Source organism: Varroa destructor, unplaced genomic scaffold (assembly GCF_002443255.2).
Source record: "Varroa destructor unplaced genomic scaffold, Vdes_3.0 BEIS01000002.1, whole genome shotgun sequence".
In the NCBI taxonomy this organism is placed as follows: domain Eukaryota; kingdom Metazoa; phylum Arthropoda; class Arachnida; order Mesostigmata; family Varroidae; genus Varroa; species Varroa destructor.
In genome coordinates, this window is record NW_019211455.1 from 32,818,843 (window position 1) to 32,830,843 (window position 12,001).

The 12,001-nt window shown below is 40.1% G+C and overlaps 1 protein-coding gene across 7 annotated transcripts in view; it reads left to right on the plus strand.

Moving 5' to 3' along the window:
* The window catches only part of LOC111245753 (uncharacterized), a 93,915-nt gene that overhangs the window by 54,503 nt on the left and 27,411 nt on the right, over positions 1–12,001 (plus strand). Inside the window, exon 1 of one of the 7 annotated variants that reach the window (XM_022794470.2) lies at positions 9,571–11,958. The exons of the other annotated variants lie outside the window; for them this stretch is intronic. Within the exon in view, the coding sequence (XP_022650205.1) occupies positions 11,848–11,958 (111 nt within the window). The 5' untranslated portion in view covers positions 9,571–11,847. Of the gene's footprint in view, positions 1–9,570; positions 11,959–12,001 lie in introns of those variants that run through there. 7 annotated transcript variants of the gene reach the window in all.

Below are 12,001 nucleotides of genomic sequence, written 5' to 3' on the forward strand. Positions count from 1 at the left end.
TAAACTATTATGATAGGTCCATATGTTATATGTATATATATAAAACATATATATAGATATAGCTCTGTATGTACGTATATATATATATATATATATAATATATATATAAATACTGGTTATGGCATATAGATTCGGACGAACTTTGGCGGGCTCTTTGTTGTAACCGGCATGCGTTCATTCACTACTCCATTCTTTCTAAAGCAAAACAGCGAACGTATGTGGGAAAACAATGCGTTACCCGCGTAATTTGAGCAATAATGAGGTATTATAGAATCTTTTGATTTTGGAACCTTCACAAAAACTAAGAACGTCCTTTTTTTGACCAAAATAATAATCTACGTTTTGCCATTATACGGCTGGTGGAATTAAAAAAAAAAAAACAGAATATTCAACAGACTTTAGATTAAAGGAGGCTTAAAATCCGTCAAAATGGCTCAAAAAGTAATTTTGATGGATTCTTTTTGGATTTTTGATGTCGAAATTAATGGCCGTTTTGTAAAGGAAAATGATAGTTATCAATTGAGTCATCCATATAAGCTCATATCATGTTTTTTCATTTTTTGCGCCTTTTGGATTTAAGATTTTTGGTCGCTTGCATTTCTGGACTTCGAAATTTCCGTCGAATCAACATTTGATCCCGCTGAAATATTTGTATAAAACGTATCTGACCGACCCTTTAGCAGGTTTATATATATATATATATATATATGCTAAATGAAGTATTTATCTTTTTATCTAGTTAATAAGTTCTATTTCTGTAAAGTGAAGTTAAATATTATTAAATATATATATATATATATTATGCATGCTATAACCGTTAAAACTGAGTTACTTTTCAACAAAATACTCAAATAGGCATACTGGTGCAAATGTTACTCGGTTCTTCATTTCTATGACAGTAGTATTTATAGGCCTAAAGTGAATATATATATAATTTAAAACGTTGAAAAGCGATTTAGACACTTGATTTATTTCTAATATCATATACACCAAGAACAAACAGATCCCATCTTTGGATTCGCCGCTGAAACGAAATATAAGCGTTATTTTTTAGTAAATCGAATCAACATTATTAGTTTGCTGTATCTGTTCTTAAGTGAAGATCTGTACAGGAGGATAGTTTCATGGTTACTCAAACGAAGTCTCGGCTCGCCCACGCAGTCCATAAAATATTTACAGAAGAAGTATAATAAATATAAATACATCTTAATTGGCAGCCGAGATAGTACGGTAGTAGTAATAATTGTATACTTAATTGACAAAAAAAGTAGCAATTCCCTCTCTTTCTTGTTTCAAGGTCAAGAAATAGACAAAATGTTGTTTATTTTTATAAATTATACAACACATCAGTTCAGCATTCGTCGTAAACCCTGTGCATGTTAAGAATGCTGTTGTCATGCTTCTGGAGCAAAATGTTCCCCGTAACTAAATCTTTATTGCTAAACCACCATAATTTTTCCATGACTAACGCAGAGTATTTATTTGCCATTTTGTATCAGTCTTCTTGTCTCACGCAATAGAATAAAGAAGGATCGAATCCCACTGAATGGCATTCTTATTCGCAATGTTGTTTTCTACGTTCCCTTTTGTTCACTATAAAATGTTATACGCCTACATTAACAACACAAGCTTTTTTTTAATTTCTATTCTTCTTTTATAAAGTCTGTAAATAACAATATATCTTTGCTAGCCTCGTATGATGGATAGCACATTTTTACGAAAATGTTACTAAATAGTCAGCTAAACGACTCTACGAAACGACTCAGAACGATGCGATAATCATCACCATAGTAGACTGTGTACGTGTAATGTCTTTTGATTATTTTGATCTGTAATCTAGGTGTAATTTTAGCCTCAAACTTACCTTGCCTTTGATTGATCAGACCCACGCCTATGGCTCAAGCAGACGAATAATAACAAGACCTTTTTCGAGAAATTACGTTGTTCTTTCAATAACATACAAAATTAAGAAGGTACTAAAACTATTAAATAAGACTCGCAGGACAACTTCACATAATTAATGGACATAATAAGGACTTTCCTTTTATGAATGAAGTATTATTCAATCTTAAATATCTATATATCTAAATATCAATAAAGTCTAGTGTTTTTAAAAGTAGCTAAGGCGAAATAAAGTGTGGAACTCTTGAGCTACATATAATCAATCTATACTGTAGAGCTCGGATCACTATAGCATACTGAAAATAACTGACGTTAGAATCTCCGGCTTGACGTGAGAACGCTGCGTTTCTACTGGAACCTACCCTAAGCCATACCAGCCAGCCAGTTACTTCTGTGCAATCACTGACAGCTCGTCTGTGACTTGTAAGACGTTATTATTATTGCTATGGGTCTGTTTTTGCCCTCACAAATGAAAGCTCCATGTCTAAGCGGTACATAAATTGGTTGCTGGCAGGCAATTGAGCCATACAATCAGCTGCGTGCGTGTAGCTTTTGTAGCATTTTACTGGCCATTCTCTACAAAACACCATAGAAAGATGAAACGTCTACAATTTTACCATCTTATGATGATAGCGATAGTCTTTAAATTGAGCAGAAATAGTCTTGGAATCTATGAACATATCCATGCTAATTTGTAGGACAAAGTTGGCCAAGTTTATAGAACATTATAGTTAAGAGCTGCGTTTTGTAATATTAGCCTCTTAATTAGTGCAGAATCACGTATCGTCATTTGTAGCAGTGATTTCTCAGGATACCACAATGTTGAAATCGAAGGCTCGACACGTTACACTTTTCGTCCGTGCAGTTTTCGCAACGTTTGTGGCGTCGAAACTTTCAACCTGTGCTTTCAACAAGAATTTTTCGCTCGATTATAAATGGATTCTAGATTCCTTACGACTTGACGTAATCTGAACTAAGTAAGTATCGACGATCATTCTGAACAACAAAATAAGATTGTTTATTTGAATAGAATTTACGGAGCTGTAATTCCCTTAAGGGAACCGTTTTGCAAACTGAACGCCGTTTATTCCAGAAGACACAAACGTCAGTAGCCAGTGTCGCAACAGGTCCAACAACTGCCATAAAACATAAGCATTCCTATATAGCCATACTGCTGCCGTAGCGCTGCTGCCGCTGCGGCTAATAAAAATAAGAATTGTCGATCGATTTTTTGAAACTGTGGCCATTAGCGATTCAACAAGCAGCTAACGATCCGCTGTTTGCTCCGTTGTCGGCTGTATTTTAAAAAAGGAAGCTCAAGATAAAACGGCATTCTCTCATGAGTCGTGCATAGTGTGTTACTATTATCACGTCGTAGAAGTAGAAAGACCACGATTACAATGGCTGGAATAGTTAAATAAATAGATGAGTTGCAGACGATGACGAGAACAAAAACAACTACCGGTACACCGACGAGAGCCTTTTATGGACTTCACTACACAACATTAGCAACGGATGTGATCGAGTTTGCATGCCGACGACTGCAGACGCTATAATCCATCTAACTGATATATACATACCTCCCGTCACTGATATTACCTAATTCCAGTGATAGCAGTAGATAAGTAGAGCCCGAGATGAGTGGCCAGTACTGTTATTGCTGGTGATGGTGGGGTCGAACGGGGGCGAAAAACAAACTGCATGTGTTCGACAACTTGTCTCGTGACGGCCACCAGTTAACTGAGGGTGTTGTGGAATTGTTTTCGTTACCACCATCAACATCACTGATATCAATATGTATATGTATATGTACGTTCATCCGGCACCGCTACTACTTCTCCCCTTCTAGCACGTGTTTGATTTATATTTTCAAAATATTGCCGCTGCAGGAGCAGAAGTTGACGCCTGACTGCGACTGGCAGAGATTTCGCTCCTCGTCTCCCTTCGCGCTGGTGATGGCGGTGTCATTTGGCCGATCATCGTTGGTCATCGAAATTTTGCAAGTGTCCGAAACTGCCTGCATTCACAGAACACGTATTGCTATAGAGTACTGTTGTTACAGTTGCTGGAGTTCGTCTAGATGCTAAAGTTACCGTGAAGAAGTTGAAGTCGTTACTTGCCAACAGCAATAGCCGAGGAAAGTCAAGGCCGATGATCGTGGCCACATCGAGCCGTTGATGTTGTCGTCGTCTCATATAGCCCAGCGGTTGATTGATGAGGTTGGGACCAGACGCGGGGAGGGGGGCCGACAGGAGATAGATCGTGTGGAGAGAACCAACGTTTTGTGAAAAGGACCCAGACGGAAACCGTGTGGCTGCTTGGTTCCGTTCGCCCGTGCGCCTACGGTAACAACGATAATAGCAAGTAGAAGCCACTAACGGTAATCACATGTAGCTATTAATATTTTTCTGCATTTATCGCATTTGTGTGGTCTGTTCACTTCTGTGATATCGGTTCTACGGACTAAATGGGGCATCAGACAGGTCATTACAGTTATAAATAATGCCAAAGCAGAGTTAGCTTGAGCACTAACGCATTTGGCTGTGTATTAAATGTCTGTCGAAGTCGAATGAATAGATCGTTTTACGATGCTGAAAATCTACAACGACAAAGGCAAACTGCTCGTCGAGATGACGAAAAATACCCGCCACAACGGTCGGATATGCACCACTGGTGCTAGACCAGGCGTAGCTTTATCGGTACCGCAATGAAGCCTGTAAGCCGTCCTAGCGCATACGAGAAGGCGTTCAGTCAGAGCAATGGTTGGCTACTGAATCTAACATCGTTCAAGTACCAGGACGATACAAATGTAATAATATGTATAATAAATAAGTTTTAATCAAGTAGATATATGGTTCCTTGTGTAAATATATACTTGATAACTTCGGCGATGTTCAATAAATTGTGCGGATAAAAATTTCGTATTTGCGAGCGCTTGATCAGATTTTTATTTCACTTCGCAAAGAAAACGCTCCGATTATTGCCTAGATTTATATTCCACGGGAGTGTTATAAATCAGATAGGCATGGTTGTTTAGGAAGCGAATGCACTATAATTCAACTATTTAATTACGGTAGCCAAAATTATTGTGCATGGGTGGCTAGCACAAAAGTGGTTTTGTCAGCAACGTATTCTACAACTAACAAGCGAATAAGAAGAATATACCGAAAAAAAAAAAAAAAAAAAAAAATTTGTAATTTAGATAGTACAATAGTAGTGCAACAGGGACTGCGGCAGCAACATTTAATCGTTGACGAAATTAACTTCCAGTTTGACCTATACTTTAACTGATGTAATCTCGTTTCGCTGGAAATTGAAGTTCAATTATTCCCGTCCTACGAGCAATGAGCTAATTTTCCCACAGTACTATGGAGCCCTTTCAATCGATAATCGTCATTGTCATCACAGCCATCATCGACGAATGTAACATGAAAGAAATAACGTTAATGACACTTCGTTGAAAAAAATGGGCGCTCGCTGTGGGGCCACAACAAAAACGCTAGATTCTGCTAGGGCTGTTCCGGATTAAATTTATCATGCTCCTTCAGTTAGACGTTGGACAAGAAATTGAAAATCACTGAATAATAGCAGGAAAGAATGCTATGAACACAAGTCAAGCCTTAATGAGCTCCTTGATGTATTAACCTGAAACTTAAATTCATATCGATGCTGAGTTGGGCTTTTTCGCTATGATCAGCTACTAGGAAGGGCGGCAGACACGACAAAATGAATCAAAGAATAGAAGAATTAACATGTAAAGATCTATAATTGTGCTTTTTGTGCTGTTGTGGGAGGAAGCTTCTTTTCGTTCGGAATAAGCCAAAACCTGATTGTGATTACATCCTAAGGACGGCTCTGCGCGGGCTATAGAAATGAAAGCAAAGATAGACGTTGGTTTCCGGAAGGATGGCGACTATACATTTAGATTTCTGGATTAAGCCATTCGAATGGTTTCGATATCAGTCGTTCACATCCTTATTCCTTTCGGAATTACATCGATAGAATGTTGTCAATAAGCTATTACCTATTTAAGACATAAAGCAGGCGGGTCTTTTGTGCTGTACAGCTCCAGGCTATATATTCAACTCTAAGTTGAACGTAGCTTTTCTGTAGCTTATTAGACCTAGTTCTATAGACCTAGTGCAGTGTGCAATAATGACCTGCTTTTTAGTGGTGGCCTCTTTCACATATGTTCGCTTTGAGTTTTGAACGACACGCTTCGAATTCAGTTGTTGATGTTACCGACATACGATTTACATCAGCCTCTGCTTGTTGATGACAGCAGCGACCCCTGGTTGCCATCGCGTCGTTATTTTTGTTGACGACGATAGGCACAGGCGAGCAGACAGCACCCGATTAAACCAACAGAAAAGCCGTTATTAGCGCCGTTATTGTTGTTATAGTTGCAAACAACAGTAACCGATTGCTGACACAACTTTTTTCGCGTTTCTGTGATTAGTCAACTAGCGTATGTGTAGGACCACAGTCAGTCCTCTCTCAACTTACCATACTAGATTTAAGTAAACATATATACTTATGTATCGTAAAACAGAATTGCTTTTTTTGAGAATAGATAGGCATGGGTAAAATAATGATGATAATAATAACGTTCTCATTGTAATTATTACATCGTAAGGTATCTAAGAAAAAATTATCGTGATGATTAATGAGAAGCAGATAGGCGATACGCGACATGTAACGCCATGGGAGCAGATATCTGTGTATGCCTGTCATGTTATATAGAAACGTAGCTTTCGTGCGATAATCAGTACTGCTCGGGTTGTACAGATTTGTAATTTAGACACTAGTTGTTCGCAACTTCGTTTTATTTTCTTGTCTTTCTGGTGTCCAACACAGAAAACCTATTCGGTCCCCGTGTACACTTGATTCGATACGTATAGATGACGACATAACTACACTGTTTCTCAACGACAATACTCCTAACGATATCGTTGAAGTTCTGGCCGTTGTGTCGTAATAACGGTCTATTTTCTAAAATAATCAAATCAACTCGATCGAACAGTTCGGTTTACGTTTCGATGTTGACGTAAAATGTAAACCTATTTCGATCCATAATATCGCCTACAATTAAAAGCTCAGATGGTCCTGAATGAGTTCGACGCAGCGTATCTAAGGCTGATTTGGAGGCAAAACGCACTTTTGGCAGGCCATGGGCGAAAGATGAATGCAAGGGTTACATTTCTATTTCCTTCCGGGTTAGCGCACGTCCTAGGTTAGCCCATAGGGTCACTTGCTGTTGGCGCGTACCTGCCATTCGAAAACGCTATTTCATTCGTTGCAAATCTGTTGTGACTCATTGTATCTGTACCTAATCCTGCAGTAAACATCATCTTCAGAGTTCGGGTTCCCAAGACGAACATACTGGGCCGAAATTCGCTGGGATAAAAAAATTCCGACTAAGCCTATTGCACCTGCCCAACTAGCTATAAGAACCGCCAAATCGACCTTGAATATTTATGCTGCAAACGATAAAAAAAAGATTGCCCAGAATCAATTTGCTATGTTCTAAGTGTGTATATTAGATTTGAACAATGCACCTCGCTCTGGTTGCCGATGTGCATGCTCTAGCGGTTTTTGATCTCGATAAAAAGCAAATTATTAATTGGGCCGTACGTCGCTTATACTGTTTGCGTCTCTTAAGGCTCGTATTAAGCATAATCATAATAATAATAATTAAGCATAATAATAAGCAAGATCGCAATTGTAACAGATAGGCAAACGGCTTTCAAGCTATTACCTAGTAACGACTTACTTCTGATAAAATGAACGAACGTAAGAAAGATGACAAGAAGTTTTTGGAATAGTCCAACAAGACATCACTCCGGAACGTAAATGGCAAGGAAAAATGCTTCCCCGCTTAATGAACTGAGCTTTCACAACGTGCACAAACAAGGATCAGCGTGGTCCGATACGCACGTGTCCATGCTTGTGTTTTTCGAATGGTGCACAGATGAAACGAACCCGGCTTCGCCTTATAGTAGCGGATTATTTATTTGTATAGTAGTATGAATATATGTTAACTAATTGCTCAATTTTTCGCTTGTCGCATGATCTACTAGATATATGATGTTGCTGATCGGGGAAATTGTAAAAAAACAGTACAAGACAATATTTTTGGGGTTTGCTTTTTTTTGTTGACAATATTGCCCCTGCGGAGCCTAATTGGATTATTTGCATGTTGTACAACTTGCCTTTTCTGCATTCTTGCCACTTTTTGTTTGTAATCTTTGAAGCAATCGACTGATCATGCTTCGGGTTCTGTCGTTTGAGTCGGCGGATTGGACAGACGCGATTCACAACCAGAATGTAATTTCGTTTCAACCTGTGATTTTTCTAACAGTACGTAGGGGCAATATACAAGAGGTTGTTCAAGTATCTATTTTTTATTTTCCCAATTATGCTGCGCTTTTAGCTTTCTAAACACGGACAAACGGCTTCAGGGTAGAGGGAACGTCCCTCAACTAATAGCATCGGATGAGAGAATCAGTGGTAGGCCAGCTCAACATCTTTTACTGATAACCAACTTGCTGCCGACCCATATGAATAAGCTCAAGTTGAATGACACCCTGTCGCGGGATATAATATATAGGGCAAAATATAAATTGTACAATGAAATCAACGAAACGAAAGCATATATATCAAATTTTGCTAATTATCGTATAATATGCGTGGCGGCTTTGGCTCGCCCTAAGACATCTAAATGTGCTGGGTCTGTGACTGAATTCATATATTCCTCGAAATGTGTGGATAAAAAAAGAACTCTTTGTCATTAAATTTTGCCAGAACTGCTCAAACACGAACTGGAATTCCTAGTTACAAACAATAGGAACTTCTGGATGATTCTCGAAAATAATCACTGTTGGTGCCTGTTTTCCCGTTAGGACGCAGCTCCTCCAAACTTCTCCCTAGTCGTTAAATAGCAGTCCAGTCTATATTCGCTGTTAGATGGATCAGTGGTCTAAATTTGATTATTGATTAATTCTTTCCTGTCTCCGGTGCGGGTAGTTTGCGCGCGACTCTGTTGTCGCGGTAAACGATACAGTTAGGCTGTTAGCAATTTGAGACCGTGAACTTCATTCAATTGATGCCGATTAGCACGAGCAGCGGCAGCAGTCTAAAGCGGTAATGTCGTAAGTAGTAGTAGAAACTATTATAGAGTAAGAGGCAGCATCGCAATAGAAAGTGAATACAGGGCATGGCAGGTAACAGACAAGACATCGTCATTCAGTCGATTAATGCTGGGACTATGTTGCGTTCCTGCTGCGCAAATTGCTATTGCTTCTCGACGTCATTTGCCTCGGCAGGCAAGCGACGCCACAACTGGGCAGAAAGCCGACGGCAGCAGCGCGTTTCCCCCCTTCTGTCTCCTCTGCTACTGCAGCGGCAATGAGCAGCGGGCGGGTCCGTGACGTTTCTTCGTGCTGCTGATACTGACGACGGCGGTAGCTGCCGTGCGCTACAGCGCAGGCAATTTGCGGCCTGCAATCGCCGTGTGATTGGTCACCGTTCCCTTTCTCCTTTTGATTCCCGAGCAAAGAGCGCAAGCCAGGGCGTCAGCTAACTACGTTGGTAGCAGCAGCAGCGGCGGCGGCCGCGGCTGGTAGCGCCACAGGTGCCATAAACAGGGGGAGAATCGTGTCATCATGGTACAGTGCTGGGTTGTCCACAATACCGTGTGTCGTGCTTCGTGCTCGTGCTAGGAGTACTCTTGTGTGTGAAAAGTATACCTCGAGGTGTCGCGCCCAATAACAAACAAGAAAACAAAACGAGATAAAGCGTGCCCAGAGGCGCAAAAAGGGCGTACTCAACCTAAGGCGCCAAGCCCGAACTCCGGAGGCGCTGGTGGTGCTCAACATCAGAAGGGACTAAACCCAAACCCCTCTCCTCAGGAGGAGACGATCCACTGGTGTCTTAAAGTTGCCGAGGGACCGATCGTTGAGCTACTACTACATAACTAACGGCAGCAGCAGTAGCTTTTCGAACGGTCAGACCTAACAAACAAATCTATCAGTTTTTGGTCGCCTCAACAACTTTAAGCGTTGCATAAAATTGAAGAAGAAAGGATAAGTTAACTAAAACGGCTATAATTCTACATTAGCCATTATTGTACTGCTCCTACTTACGGTTTAACTTGAAAAGGCAATTACACGCAGCAGAAAAAAAAGTCCATTAAGCGACTACAGTCTGTGACCTCAAGCGGCGTGTGTGAGTGTTTTTGCGATTTCATGCTTTTAATATCAGATCTAGCACCGAAGCAATCAGTAAATAACTATAGTACGGTTCTACATACACCACAAACGGCAACGGTACTCGCCTATCCCAGTCTTATCTGAGAGATTCAATTAGATATTGGAATCGGAATTGACTTGAAGTTCTTGTTTGAGGATTCTTGTGTGTTCAAGCAGAATAACAACAATGGTAGACATCCAGCAGTCAGTTATCTAAGTCAGAGTAACAGCAACGCATAGCTAAACTACCAGCGTTAGTTACGAAGAGAATCAACCATGCATTGACCTCGTTATCAAATTTTCTTGACGAAAGCTGAAAAACACGAGGCAATGAGTGTTTTTTAGTGGAAAGCCGCAAGAGGAACAAATAAGATCTTTCAAGTCATTGACACAGAAAGGACCAACGCTCGACAGCTTACCTTCCATATATATAATATATATATATATATATATTTATGTATATATATAATATATATATATAATGTACATATATATCTACTATTGTGACGAGCTAGGCCTAGCGACAGCCGCGGAACTTAAGCTTATCTAGAAGCCTACCACGATACGGTAGCCAAGTTCAAGCATTTCTATTCCTCAACCAAGCTACCCATTTTCTCAACTCGTTCACTGACCCTCCTCAAACGATGAAAAGTAAAAAAAGCTAAAAAATGGTGTAAAAAAAAAAGAAAAAATGTCAAGCTTTAAAAATACGTGCAGCAAAGCTTAGCGTGTTTGACAGCGTGTATTTATAAATACATACAGTTATACAGTAGCTGTTATTAGCCGTCAGTAAGCTCAACAAACAAGCATAATTGAACGATAATAACCTGTGCCAGGCTGTGTGTGATATGAACAGCCGAAAACTCGTATCAGCTTTAATCTACCGCCAAGAGCTTTTGCTCGGTTTGTCTATTCAACTGAGGAACCGAAGTCCTCGGCTCAGCCACAACTAGCTTTTACAACTTCAGACAGAGAGTTCGTCTTCTTGGAAAAAGTTACTCAAGTTTTAATACGCGGAGCTACGACGACGACAACGAAACAAGACGACAAAAGGCAAAAAGTACGCAGCAGCTAAGAGTACAAGGCGAGGAGGCCAATGAGCAATATAAATAGGTAAATTCAGACGGGGCAGGGCGAGGAGAAACAAAATATCTGACAAAGGGGGCCGAAGAAGGAGCGAAGTCAAGCAGGACGGGTCCCCGAAAGGCAAAGGACAAAGCGAAGAAAAGGCTTCTGGCCGGAAAACTCTACTCCAAAGACTTCGGACCGACACTCCGATTCGAAACGATTGCACATCATTGCATTTTTATCCCTACCTATTCTAGTCACTCAATGATCCTCAAATTGTAGTTCGAGGCCATCTTTTGAGAAACCAACCTGTTGTCTTTTATCTATAGATAGACTGGCCTTACCTACATATGGCTTACTATACCGTAGTCTTCGAAGAGTCTCTGAAGATCTGTGTCGAAAAAACATTAGAAAAACAATGAAGGATAATTAATACTTACAAGTGGAAGGACAGTTAAAAAAAAAAGCAGCTGCAGGCTCAACAGAAATAACGGCCACAGTTCAAGTTGTAACAAAAGCCTATCAACAAAGAAAGCGGCGAACGCAACGAATTTTATATGCTTAGCAACAGAAGTACAGTTAACGGAGCAAAAATAGATCTGAAAAACTGACTTGAAGATTGACAAAAATGAAGCCGTTCAGGGTAACTCAGGAGCGTCGCCGCGAGCGGCGCAGAAGAACCAAGACAACCTCTGCCAAGAAGGATAATCCGCAACTGATACGTACCCACGACACCACCGTGAGTCTTTACCATTCAGGATATTCTTTCAAGCTTTCCATTG